Source organism: Callithrix jacchus, chromosome 11 (assembly GCF_049354715.1).
Source record: "Callithrix jacchus isolate 240 chromosome 11, calJac240_pri, whole genome shotgun sequence".
NCBI lineage: Eukaryota > Metazoa > Chordata > Mammalia > Primates > Cebidae > Callithrix > Callithrix jacchus.
This window is the reverse complement of record NC_133512.1, coordinates 28596951-28611067: the sequence shown is the minus strand read 5'-3', so window position 1 is coordinate 28611067 and position 14117 is coordinate 28596951. Positions and strand designations below refer to the sequence as shown.

Below are 14117 nucleotides of genomic sequence, written 5' to 3'. Positions count from 1 at the left end.
TTCCCAGCCCCTACCAGCTTTCCTTTGCTCCCTAGCACTGATTACCAGCTGACACCGTTCCTATTTACATGTTTGTTTTCCTGCCTTCCCCTTACCAGATGGAAGCTCCCAATGGGAGGGTGGCAGGTAGAGAGGGTTCGTGGAGTAGGGATTTTTGTCTGTTTTATTGACTGCAGAAACCCCAGTGTCTAGAACAGGGCCCAGCCAGCAAGCTGTTCATTCATGTTGGCAGAAAGCAGGTGACCGTATCTGCCTACAATTGAGCTTTTGGAGCCCTCTCCTCATTTCCTGCCCTGCAGTGTGCCCTCTTTTGTGGCTTGTGTGTTGTATGCACTTGTGTTCATTGTACTAGAGTCATCAGATGGTACAAGAGAGACAGAGGCCCTACCAGGATGTGTCGTGCCAGCGCTCAAACCACATTTGCCAGGGATGCTGACCCTGCAGTGCTAGCGGGTGGGCTGGGGTGCGGGGAGGGATCTGTCCCAGTTCACTCCTGTTGTCCTGTATGGTGCCTTCAAAAGCATCCCATCAGGAGATAGCAAGAAATGGTTGCTTTACTTACTCTCCTATGTCCCCACTCTGCTGATAGACTGAGCATGCGCCAGGAGCACCCCGTTCCTGTGACATACCCCATCACGTGTGCTCTCATAGCATGCTCCATCTCAACATGCAACCCCCACCCCATGCTATCCTGGAAGCCAGAACTAGAAGTTCAAGAGGCTGAGAATATGTCCCCTGCTTCTGCTGAAATGCCCGTCCAGGATGTGGCAGCACCACCACCTCCCAGTTTGGATTTGTGGCTCCTTGATGATGTCTGCACCTTTCATTCATTTTTGCATTCTTCTCAGTCTAGTGGTCATTTGCTTTGGAATGAGAGGTTTTGCTTCCCACATGCAAGCCCCTCTCTCTTCCTCTTCCCCCTTGACCTCATAAAAGTATGTCAGGCCTTCGTGTCATTCCCAGTGTTTTGTCTGCCTTGCCTTCTTGTCAAGCTCGCAGATGTCCATCACCCTTTTCTGTCCACCTGATGCTATTTCTGTGCCTGGAGAGCAGGGACGGCTGGATACTGCACCTGGAAACTGACACAGGCAGATACTGGCTTCAGAATGGTTGCGGGGCTTGTTTTTTGTTTTGTTTTGTTTGTTTTTCAGTTAATAATCAGAAAAGGCTACTTTGCCAGAAACAAGTCTGGGTAAAACAATTCAAAAGAAAGGCAGAATTCATCATCTTAAATATAAAATAAGGAACTCAAAGTGAGACTGTAATAAATAGGCTTGGAAATATATGGCTTTATTAAAAAATGTTGTTTCTGCTCCCAAAATGCTATGAAAAGGCGTTGTTTTTGTCTGCCTCCTACTGCAGCCTGCTCCACGTTATAATGATTAGAAACTCCGAGTTTTCAAGTCATACAACCCCCTGGAAACTGTCTTAAGCTAAACAGACTATTATACAGGATGGTCTCATAAAGCCCCCAGGGAATACTCAGAACTTAGGGATGGGTGGAAACAGAAACTGGGAGTATACCTGAAGCCAGTTTCTCCCTCTCTTGCTCCCTCCCTGCCTCCCTTCTTTTTTTTCTCCTTCTAACTCCCTCCCTCTTTCCCCTTCTCCCTCCTTCCTTTCCCTCCCTACTTCTTTCATTATCTCTTGCTTCCTCTGTCTCTCCTTCTCTCTCCAGAGGCATCCAGTAAAGGCCAGGTGTGCTACTAAGTAAGTGTCCAGGACAGGCCACCACAACAAAGAGTTACGTAGCCCTAAATGCCAGTCAGGCTGAGATTGAGAAACCTCACCTCAGGCGATGGGAACCAGGTTTTTGAGTAGCGAAGTTTCAAAAGAATGTGGGTGCTGCTGTGCTCATAAACCCGACCAAAGTTAATTACATGAGAATATCTTGCTTTATGCAGTGGGGAGACTTCCAGAAACCTTTGAGGCAATTATTTTAGAAATGCAATCCTATCTTAAATGTACTAGGGCAGCTGCTGATGAGAAGTCCAGGAATCTGTGGTGCTGGGGTTGAGAAACCCAGCTCTCCTGCCCCATCTGCTTGGCCTGCCTTTCAGAGGGAACTCAGAGTCTCTGTTATAGATTGAGTGGTTCCCCTCTGCTGTGTTTTCTTACATCTGAAAAGGTTCACTTCAAGGTTAGTACTTCATCTGGTCTTACAAAAGGGGAAGAGTCCAAAGTTTAACCTAATTTCTCATATGAGATGAATGTCACATGGTTGTGGGAAATACAGTAAATTATAGGGAAAGTCCCTGGCAGGGATCTGGAAGCCTTGAGTGTGCTGCCGACCTGGGTGATGCAGGATAAGCTGCCTGCCTGGCAGCCTCTCAGCCCTGAGCAAAGGTTAGACTAGACCTCCAAAACCCAGCCATGTGTAGCTGGAAGGGAATTTAGCTCTCTCTTCTGTGAACATAAAGTAGCTAAACAAACTGCCTCTGACCCAAAAATTCCTTTTCAAAGCAAAAGAATAAAGTTCTGATTTTTAATATGAATAATACAAATGCCAAATTGAGGCAATAAGGTTTCGGTTTATACCAGTGCTTCTCAGTAGAGGAAACTTCGCACCCCAGGAGACATTTGTCAATTACTGGAGATAGTTGTGATTTGTCGCAGCTCGGGGCACTACTGGCATTTAGTGGGTAGAGGCCAGGGATGCTGCTAAGCATCCTATAGTGCACAAGGCAGCCCCCCACAACAAAGAATTTTCCAGCCCAAGATGTTAATGAATAGTGCCAAGGCTAAGAAATCATGATGTATACTGGTAAGAAAAAGCAAAAGTTCTCAACTGCTGCACATCATAAACAGCACTTTTTCCTTCTTTGGAAACAACACTTAGATCCCAGGCTGAGCTGATATTGATACATTTGGGTGGTGTCTACACTGACACATCAAAACATATCTGGTATAAACCCACTAGAGAATACTCCTTTCCAGATTCAGCAGATGTGAGACAAATAACATCCGGTTCATTTAGAAAGAGCCATGTTGAGGAATACTTACTAAATGCCTGAGATCTTTCTAGATGTCTCTTCTTGCTCTTGTTTTCACTAAGTAGCCATTCCTGGGCTATTTGTCAAACATACCTTATCTCGTGTAATATCATCTTTTTTGTTTGGTGTGGTTTTTGAATTCCAGGCAGACCTTGCCTAGTATAATAGTCTTGGACAGACATTCTTCCTGTCTGGAGTATTGTCTTCCTGTCTAGAATATTTTAGTTACTGCCCTAAAGTTTTCAAAATGTTCTTTCTCTACAAAGATATCCTTGCAAATCAATAGACTTCAGAAAATGGAAAAAGCTGACCAGTGAATCATAAGATATGGTGTATTTCATTGAAAGGGTAGACATAATAAGTAGAAGCAAAATAAAATGGCTCAAAGTGTGCCCTCAGCATTTGCATATAGCCTTCTGTCTAGAGATTGTCCTTGTGGAGCCAAAAGAAAATTGAACAATATATGGGTCATGAAAATAAACAATGGCCCATCACCAAAAAGGAAAGGAGGCAATGGGCCTAAAATAATGTTTAACTTTACATCCCTGCTCTATTCTCATTTTGTTTTATTTCTTTGGGACTGTGTGGCGACACTGGGCATTACTTGCTATTCAAGATGTCTGTGCATTTATTTGGCTGGACGAGTGAGCTCAAAGGCAGTAGGGAGACTTGTTGGGAAAGTGTGTTAGTAATATCGACAGTGATAATCATTAAATGCAATCTGATGTGCTCAAATATCTTTAAAAATATTGGCAAAAGGTGAAATTTTAGAAAACTTGTGAATAGCCTACCCTGTTTTTCCTGAAACAACAGGCCAGTTTATATTTTGTCAACATGCATTCTGTCCATGTGGAGTAAACATGTAGCCACTCTTAATTTCTAAATAATGCATTTTCATTTTTACCCCAAGATAGAGGGATATGTGCCATGAGGTTATTTCATTCACTCAAGATGTGTCAAAGAACAATGCGATGTCATTTTTTTAATCACCATTTGCAAGAGAAGAATGCCTTTCAAAACCTAAGCCTTCCTTCACTGGGCTTTCGTTATGCTATTTTTCCTTTTATGAATGTCTTCCTCAAGTCATCTGCTCCCAGTCAACACCATCACTTTCCCACCGGCTCAGGCTTTCCCAGGCTGGTGAATTCTTATCCATCCTTCAAAGCCCTGTTCAATATCCCCTTCCCTAGACTTGTAGGAAGAATTTATTATTGTCTCCATTATACCACCAGATACCAATGTCATTTGTCTGACATTCTTCCCCCATTAATTTGTAATTTCACTTCTGAGATATACCAGGTATCTATATAAGGGTGATTTGGTTTCTACATGTTCTCCTGCATCACCTGACACATGATTATTTATGTTGGCTGTTTATTCTTGTACATAATGAGATCCTTGTGTGCAGGGAGTTCTTATTCCTCTGATGTATTTCACCTTTGTATATCCAAGGACTAGAACAGGGCCACGTTCAAAGTAGGCAGTCAAACAAGTGAATAATGAGTTGCCGGAAAGGTGGAAATAAGATGAAAATAGAATATAATTCATTTGTCTGACATTCTTCCCCCATTAATTTGTAATTTCACTTCTGAGATATACCAGGTATCTATATGAGGGTGATTTGGTTTCTTGTGTTTTCAATGTATACTACTGGTACCAAACATACTGGGGTTTGGCTCTCTATATATTTCGTATTGTATCATATTCAGAATACAGTATGTATGGTATCAATTTTTTGTTTATGTTGAAGATGAATTTGTGGTGAATTGGTATGAATATTCCAAGTGGTTTTGAAAAGTGTGTGTGTTCTTTTAATTGCTCAATATGCGATCCCTTTTGTATTCATATATCAACTTTCTATTTGATCCACTAGTTTCTGAGAAAGATATCAAAATCATGACTGTGGATTTGTCAATTTCTCTTTGTAAGTCTTTCCATTTTGCTTTATGTTTTTGAGACCATATTGTCATACATAAGCTCAAAATTACATCTTTCTGGTAAAAATAAATCTATTATCTTTATCACATATATATATATATTCTCTGTTTTTGGTTTCTATTGGATAGTTTGCTAGGTATGTCTGTTTTACTTACAAAATTTCTCTCATGTTATGTTTTAGTTGGGTTTCTTGAAAGGATTTTTAAAATATTATCTGAAAATCTTTTTGTGATGAATTAGAGCCACTTATAATCATTAGAGTTGTATAAGGATTTTTTCCATATTCACTGTGCTTTTCTATTGCATCTTTTTTTCTCCTTTCCTGCTTTTTCTTGGTTTAATTAAATCTATATTTCTTTTTCGTGTGTGTGTGTGTATCTCAGTCTGTTGTCCAGGTTGGAGTACAGAGACGCCATCATAGCTCATTTTAACCCTGGACTCTTGGGCTCAAGCCATCCTCCCATGTCAGCCTCCTGAGTAGCTAGTACTATAGGCATATGTGACTAGGCCCAGCTACATTTCAAACTCTTTTGAGAGATGGGCTCTTACTATATTGCCCAGGCTTGTCACTAGTACTTATTTTATTGGACCTCTTAACAGCATTCAACATGATTGACCATTCCCTGAAACATTCTTCACCTCTTGGCTTCTGGAACACTTCGTTGGTTTTCTCTGAATGTTTTGAACACTGAGTGCTTGGGGATGAGCTCACTTTTGTTTTCTGCTCCCTACTCTTAATATAGTCATGTGCTATATAACAATATTTAGGTCAACAATGAACCACATATATCATGGTGAACCCATAAGATTATAATGGAGCTTCCCTATGTAAGTGCACAATTTTTTTATGTTTTATAGTGTATTTTTACTGTACCTTTTCTATGTTCAGGTACATAAATACTTACTGGTATGTTACAGTTGCCTACAGTATTTAGTACATGCTGTGGAGGTCTGTAGCCTGGAAACAATAGGTCATACCATATAGCCTAGACGTGTAGTAAGTTCTGCCATCTTGGCTTGTGCAAGTACACTCTAGGATTATCCCCTCAATGATGAAACCCCCCAATGATCCTTTTCTCAGAATGTATCTCCATCATTAAGAGATGCATGACTATACTTTTTATTCATTCACATGATTTTAAGTATCTATTCATAGATGGTGAAATTTATACCTCTGGTCTTTGCCCGTCCTCTGAGCTATCAAATTATGAGTTCCTGCTTGACACTAACACTTGGATATCATAGCCACATTTAACCTTATCAAAAATGGAATTGTTAAATTTCTCCCCAGAAGAGTGTTTTTCCCATCTCAGCAAATGGTATCATCAACTACCCAGTTCCTAAGCTAGAATCTCAGAGTCATTCTTGACTCCTCTCTCCCTCAACAGCCCACACTTATTCTATTATCAGGTCCTATAAATTCCATCTTCAAAAAATATCTCAAATTCATCCACTTTCCATCTCCACTGCCAGCGTCCAGGTCTTAGACTCTACCATTGTTCAAATAGACTACAACGTTGTTTTCAAATCTAGACCACTATTAACATCCTCCCATTCATTTTCAACACAGTTGTCAGGATAATCTTTTTTAGAGATAAATGTGAGGTCCTCCAAGAACTGTTAAAAATGCACGCTTTGAGTGAAGAGACCTCCAAACAGGCTTTGTGTGAGCAACATGGCTGTTTATTCACCTGGGTGCAGGTGAGCTAAGGCCAAAAAGGGCGTTAGCAAAGGGCGGTGGGATAAGAGTTGGTTTTATAGGTTTGGGATGGGCAGTGGAAAGTTACAGAGTAAGATGAGTTACAGTGGTGGCGGTACGGGCAAGGAGTGTATGTTACCATAAGTTCACTTACAATGGCGGGTGGGGTAAGGCCTAAGAGTAGTTAAGATGGCAGGGTGAGGTGAGGAGTATTCACATTATCATAATAACAGTTAAGATGGCGGGGGGGCCGGGCACAGTGGCACGTCCCAGCTGCTCGGGAGGCTGAGGTGGGAGGATCGCTTGAGCTCAGGAGTTCTGGGCTGTAGTGCAAGCAATGCTGACTGGGTGTCCGCACTAAGTTCAGCATCAATATGGTGACCTCCTGGGAGTGGGGGACCACCAGGTTGCTTAAGCAGGGGTGAACCGGCCCAGGTTGGAAGCAGAACAGGTCAAACTCCTGTGCTGCTCAGTAGTGGGATAGCGCCTGTGAATAGCCACTGCACTCCAGCCTGGGTAACATAGTGAGACCCTGTTTCTTTAAAAAAAAAAAAAAAAAAAAAAAAAAAAAAAAGATGGCAGGGCAGGGGATCAGCTGAGGCAGGCAGGACTAAAGACTTTCTGGGTCCAGGCTTGCACATGGAGTCCTGACAAGAACTTCCTCCTGTACCTAGATTAAAACCAAATCCACACTCATGAATAAAGCCTTTAAGGCCCTGTGAAACTTCTCTCCTGCCTTCAACTTCATCTCAGTTCCTCTCCCCCAAACTTTTGGTGTTCTGGCCACCCTGGCCATCTAGTTCCTTCATCACAACAAGCTCTTCTGCTCCTGCAAGCCCTCTGTGTATTCTTTCTGCTAGGAACAATCTCTGTCCCTTTCTCTTTCCCTATAGAAGAGAACTGGCTCTTCTTTTCCATCAGGTCAACTTCCAAGAGAGGCTTTCCTGACCATCCCGGATGAGGTTGGGCCCCACTTGCTCTCTCTAGTAGCAGCCTCATCTTTTTTCCTTCTGTAGCCCTTTTGATAGTTTTTTTTTCCTGGAGTTGCATTTTACATATTGTTTTATTATATTTAATTGATCTTCACAGCAGATTAGTAATTGACTTTACTGCCATAATTAAGCATTTCTAGTAAAATGTTAAGGAATGTATGATTGCTGAATTTAGAAAATGTCCACCTTTAAATAGAATACTTTACTGAGGAATTCTTTTAGTACCGATTTCAATCTTGGTGGCAGTTACGACATTTGGCCCTGTAAGTACTTCTGGGATGAATTCTCTGCATTCCTGTAAAAAAAAAATGCTTTGTCATGTCTTAGGGTCATTCCCTAGAGAAATGCTAAGAATTTTTTTGTATTCTTTTCAAAACAGAAACTATATAGTCGGCAGTTTGCATATCATCAACTGAAATGCCAGAAAGACTACTGTAACTTTGCTTCATTGCAGTCACAAGTTACTCTTTTTTATGTATTAACTAGCTTATCTTCTTTCTCTGCTTTTACTCATCAGTGAGTTTACTTAGAAGAGGTCCAGATCCGTGTTGTTTGCCTCTTTATGTATACCCAATTACTCATATGTATGAATAAAGACCTCAAACTGAGGCTATTTTTTCTTAAGTAGAATTCAGATGAACACCTTTCCAAATTGTGACCATACTTGTCATCCTGCTTTTGTTAAATAAAAGCAGTTTGTAAAAAAAAAAGTAATAATAATAACATTGTCTACATTTCTTTTACTTGTGAATAGAGGTTTATGACTTTGAAAGCCTTCTATAATGTTTTATGATATTTTCACTTTGTAAAAATTCAGGACATTTTCGTGCACTTTTGTGTGCCCCCCCATAGACTGCCTGTGGTAATTTAAGATTGACCACGGCCACATCTGCTTCTTACAGCTCTTTCATGCCAGTATTTTTGCTTTCTTTTGTTTTTATTTCAAATCATAATTTAATAGAGGAGGACCTTTGCCTCAATAATCAGAGATAAGAATGTCTTGGCCGGGCGCGGTGGCTCAAGCCTATAATCCCAGCACTTTGGGAGGCCGAGGCGGGTGGATCACGAGGTCAAGAGATCAAGACCATCCTGGTCAACATGGTGAAACCCCGTCTCTACTAAAAATACAAAAAATTAGCTGGGCATGGTGGCGCGTGCCTGTAATCCCAGCTACTCAGGAGGCTGAGGCAGGAGAATTGCCTGAACCCAGGAGGCAGAGATTGCGGTGAGCCGAGATCGCGCCATTGCACTCCAGCCTGGGTAACAAGAGCGAAACTCTGTCTCAAAAAAAAAAAAAGAATGCCTTTACTTTGTGATATTCAGAATATTTAACAACGAGCTGGGGCATCAAACAATGAGACCAGCACTTTGGTCAACCAGGAGAGATTTTCCACTTACTTACCTGAAGGCCACACCAAGTCCTACTGAATATAGGCACACTCTGTGGGGAAAGCAATTCCATAGGCCCCATTGGCTGCCTGCATTTTTAGCCAACTCCTTTACTTTTTAAAATGCCTTTTTTTGGAAGTAGCTCAAAGACTTGGAACCTTTTATAACTATCCCATAATCATGTCTTATTTATACCTTCCTGGATACTGTAGAGATGGGAAAACGTCAGTCGAAAGGACACAGGAAATGAGTTCTGCCTTCCAGAATTTGCTGAGCTAAATGCAGGTTATAGCAACCAGCTTGGGTTGCTCTCTTGGGTTTGTCCACACAGTGCCTCGTTGTGGGTGGTAAGAGTCTCACTCCTTGGCTGATACCATGACCTATGCTCTGTTTGTCCATGCTCCTTTCTGACTCTGTCCTGGGGCATGTCCTGGATCGATGAAGGTTTTTCAAAGATCAAAGCACAGGTCCGTTTTCTCAGGATCTGTTTGCAGCTGCCTTACTGGAAGGAAAGCCCAGTGGGGGATGGTTCCTGCTGATCTTCGTTGATGTGTCTGAGGCTACCTGCCTTTAAATGACTCTGAATTTTCTGACATTTTTCTTCTTTTTGGATCACAGGTCCACACATTCCGAGGCCCACATTGGTGTGAATATTGTGCCAATTTCATGTGGGGGCTCATCGCCCAAGGGGTCCGGTGCTCAGGTAGACACAGAACTTTTTTCTTCTCCAATTATATAAAATGCCACTGTGCTGAGCTGAAGGATGTCCCTCCAGCACTGGGAAACATGCTCAGATCAGCTCAAAAGTCTAGCTTTCTGCAGGGTTCAAGGCCTGTCTGTGCTTAATGGGGAAAGTAGTTCAAGTGCTTGCAGGAATGAAAAAGAATATCTCATGTTTATGCAAGGAAAGAAAAAAAAATAAAGTACATTTCCTTACACACCTACCTGCCTCTCACACAATAGGCAGTAGTCCTTAAAAGAAAAAAAAGAATCAATTCCAATGAAAGTGCATAACTCAAAAAGCCACATTTTCCTACCCCATCTTTCTACAAAAGGTAAGACATAAAAATAGTAATAGTGCTGGTAAAAATTAACCACATACCAGGCACCAGCTAATCTCTATTTATTTATCATGTCATTAGCCTCACCAGCAGACCTTGGAGGAGATGCAATTATCCTCAATTTAAAAAAAAGAAGACACAGAGGCTTGTTCTTTGCCCTTGGCTACGTAGTAAGGAATAGAATATTGATTCAAAGGCAGCCAGATTCCAGAGCTCATGATCAGTATCTCTTTGTCATCAGATTTGCAATGAAAGTACGCACTCAGATATCACATATTTTCAAAGTAGTTTGAAAGCCTGGGTGATTTTCCACCTGAAGTTGGAGGTATATACCCATTGGTAACAGCACACATCTTAAGGTACATCTAACACAATGATAAAGAGTTGCCACATTAATGTACAGCTGGGTTTCCTAATTCATCTTGATTTTTCTGGCAAACACCCATGGCTGGGAGCAAGACCAGCCTCCTCTGATATTGATTGGGTTTCTACCAATACCATGACTGACTTCTTCCTTGATAGGATATGATTTTTTTAAATCTTAGGAGCATTTAGAATACAATGAGGTAATGACACTAATTAAGGTGATCTTTCCCATTTTGGCTCACAGCACCCTATATCCTCCTCTCTGCCTGGAAAGGGCTGCTAGCTTCTACTGTGTAAATATAGTAATCACTGCTGTTGATACCTGGATGGTTCAAGTAGCTCTAGCTCCCCCACTGCAGGTCTGTGTTTATGGTCAACAGAGGCGCAGAAGCAGCTTCTCCAGAAATATTCAGAAACCCTGATTAACACCAAAGACTGACTTGCCAGGAGTAGCAAAGTATCTCACAGCTCAGCCACTGAGAAAAGGGGTAGAACATCTGAATTACTCAGTGGTCATTAATTTGGCCCTTCCATATTGTACCTACCAAAAATATCCCTAATTGCTGATATTATCCAATTTCAGCCAGAAATTGCTCCAAAGTCAATATTAGGAGAACAAAACTCTGGGCTTCATATTAGCTGTGAACAGCAACTTTTCAACTTTCTCTGCGATAGAAGGGTTTTTGTTTTTTTTTTTCTGGTTTTTTTTTTATTTTTTTAAAGACATTTTCTAAGGCCATATTGTTAGTATTTTCCAGTGGCTACTCTTTGGCCTTATATTTCCTCTTAGCAGAAGGAAGGCTGAAAACTGATCATGAAAGGTTAGGAAGAACCATCATTGCCTTTCAGCTTTCCATATATTAAGTATTTTTTAGAGTGCACTGGACTTTATTTGTAGCATATGGAGCTCTATTACTTTGTAAAAACTGGAATATTTTATATTTGTTATAAAACAACTTAATTTTAATAAAATATCAATATTAAACTACAAAAACACATTGTTGCTTTAGGTCTTAAATGAAAGTGTATGATTCCTATTATATGTGGTACCTAGGGTAGCAATTCCAAGAGGTAGAAAGTTGAATGGTAGTTACGGGGGATGGGTGGATGGAGAGTTTAATGGGTATCGAGTTTCCATTTTGGAAGATGAAGAAAGTTCTGGAGATGGCAGTGGTAGTGGTTACATAACAGTGTGAATGGACTTTATGCCGCCAAATCATACACTTAAAATGGTTAAAATGATAAATTTTGTGTATATTTACCAGAATTTAACAAAAAAAATGTAAATGGAGTTTGTAAGACATACTAAGAATTCCTAATGAAATCACTTAAGAATAGCTGGGCAGATATTTGTCCATTTTTTATCACCATATTTGCTACTTATTTTATTTGACTTAACACATATACAATATTGACTATATTTCAGAAACTATGCTAAACATTTTGTTAACTTCTATTTGAGCCTCATGGCTAATGCCAAGAGGTAGGTGCTCTTATGATCTCCTATAAAAGAGGGTTCAACCAGAGAACCGGCCAACTCTATTGAGCTCAGTTAGCCAAAATTTACATTCACTAGATAGATGTATCAAAATATTATTGAAGTCACTTGAGCTTTGTTGAATTTCTCACGTTGATAAAGAGATAATTAGAACTGTTTTTTTTTTCCTTTGAAAGGAGGGTAGGCAGAGAACTCAGCCAATAAAAATTACATGAAAATCACTTAGAAATTACCACTGATTTTATAGAAGTTTAGATCCTCTCAAGTTCTCGGTGTGGTTAAGTCCTATTTTATAAAAAGCAGCTGACTACAATATTCATTGTCATCTGTGTTTGTTATTCTTCGTGCCTAGGAAAACAGTATTAGAAGACACTGAGTAGACAGCACATCACCTTTGAACAACTTTGGTACTGAATTTTTATCTTTCAGAATGTAACAAAATGTAGACTGTGCCTTTTTTTTTCTTGAGACAGAGTCTCGCTCTGCCACCCAGGCTAGAGGGCAGTGGTGCAATCTCGGCTCCCTGCAACCTCTGCCTCCTGGGTTCAAGTGATTCTCCTGCCTCAGCCTCCTGAGTAGCTGAGATTACAGGTATCCACCACCAAGCCCATCTTGTATTTTTAGTAGAGATGGGGTTTCTCCATGTTGGCTGGTCTGGAACTCCTGGCCTCAGGTGATCTGCCTACCTGCCTCAGCATCCCAAAGTGCTGATTACAAGCATGAGCCACCACATCCAGCCAACTGTGCCAGAGAAATTCCGTCAGTGGATATTGACTGCTAAAGGCTACTTTAAAACACCCTTTTCAGCTTTGGGTTTTCCTATGAACTTTATAAATAACATTACATGGCATTGGTATAAACTCTCAAGTACTCCTACTGGTAAATATAGTTAGGCATTATTTCTACTCACAGGTGTCAAAGTAAGGCATGTAAAAAGGAGAGCAGCCTTCCCAAACTGCCCAAGGAGGAAGGGATTGGAAACTATGGGGCCACCTTCCGGGAAAAGGGAAAAGGATACCAATGGTCATGGGCTCCTGAAAGCACAGATTAGAGGGCACTGTGGAAAGAGCAACTCTGCCTCCCACACACGGAGCATCAAGAGCTCAAAGGAAACACCCTGGAACAAGCCCTAGGTGCCCTTTATAAGCCAGAACTGTCTGAGAATCCAAACCCAAAAGCCAGCTTGTGGACCCAAAGGGTTCTAGCCTGAAACAGGAAAACATATACAAAAAAACTGATCAATTACCTAAACTATCTCATTCTGTTCTTAAGGTCCAGCAACAAAGAAGGCTTAATGAGAAAAGTGGAATCATATAAGGGTTTAGTGATTAGAGATGATACTCCTATTCATCCTGTAGAGAGTATCACCTTGAAATGAGATAGATGTTCCATAGAAATACGTCAAACCCTTGGGTGGTGATATTTTTATTTTGGGCAATATATAATTTTTGTTGCACTTTGACAAAAGGGCTGGGCTAGGGCTAATGCGGCTTCTTCGTTTACAGACTGTGGACTGAACGTACACAAACAGTGTTCCAAGCACGTTCCCAATGACTGCCAACCTGATCTCAAGAGGATCAAGAAGGTGTACTGTTGTGATCTCACAACACTTGTGAAGGCCCACAATACTCAGAGGCCCATGGTGGTGGACATATGCATTCGGGAAATTGAAGCAAGAGGTTTGAAAAATAATTCCTGTTGTAGTATAGTGATTCCATTTTTATTGTTTGTTTTTACTGTTGCTGAGGAAACAGAGTTGCTCTGCCACTCTTGGAAAAATGACCTATGCATGTGTGTGCGCGCATGCACGCACACCTGTAGTTCCAGCAACTTGGGAGGCTGAGACGTGGAAGAATTTCATACGTTAGAGTGGGCAATCGGGGGAGCAAATAAATAAAACATTGTGGATGGCCACGTTCGACGTACCATGGAGTCACAACGGAAAGTGCTTTAATCCTATTCGAGGACAACTGAGAAACGGTTATGACAGAAGTGAGGCTTGTATTGGATCTATGAGGGAAAAAAGGTGCTTCTATTAAATAAGAAATTGTTGAGCAGCACATCTCCAACCATTTAAACATGTGCCCCTAATATTATTGAGGAAACTTCAAAGATTTAAGAGATCCATGCAATGAAAATAAAGGAGACAAGGAGATAGAAACATTTCAAAAAATGCTCTTT

General features: G+C 40.9%; 1 protein-coding gene across 7 annotated transcripts in view; it reads left to right on the top strand.

Annotated features, from left to right (window-relative positions):
* CHN2 (chimerin 2) overlaps positions 1-14117 on the top strand; it is a 322514-nt gene that overhangs the window by 295521 nt on the left and 12876 nt on the right. For 4 of the 7 annotated variants that reach the window (XM_002751440.7, XM_035253537.3, XM_035253536.3 and 1 more), the window contains 2 exons: positions 9630-9714; positions 13442-13615. In XM_002751440.7, the coding sequence (XP_002751486.1) occupies positions 9630-9714; positions 13442-13615 (259 nt within the window). The remainder of the gene's footprint in view (positions 1-9629; positions 9715-13441; positions 13616-14117) is intronic. The other 3 variants (XM_078342504.1, XM_078342503.1, XM_078342505.1) reach the window with 1 other exon arrangement.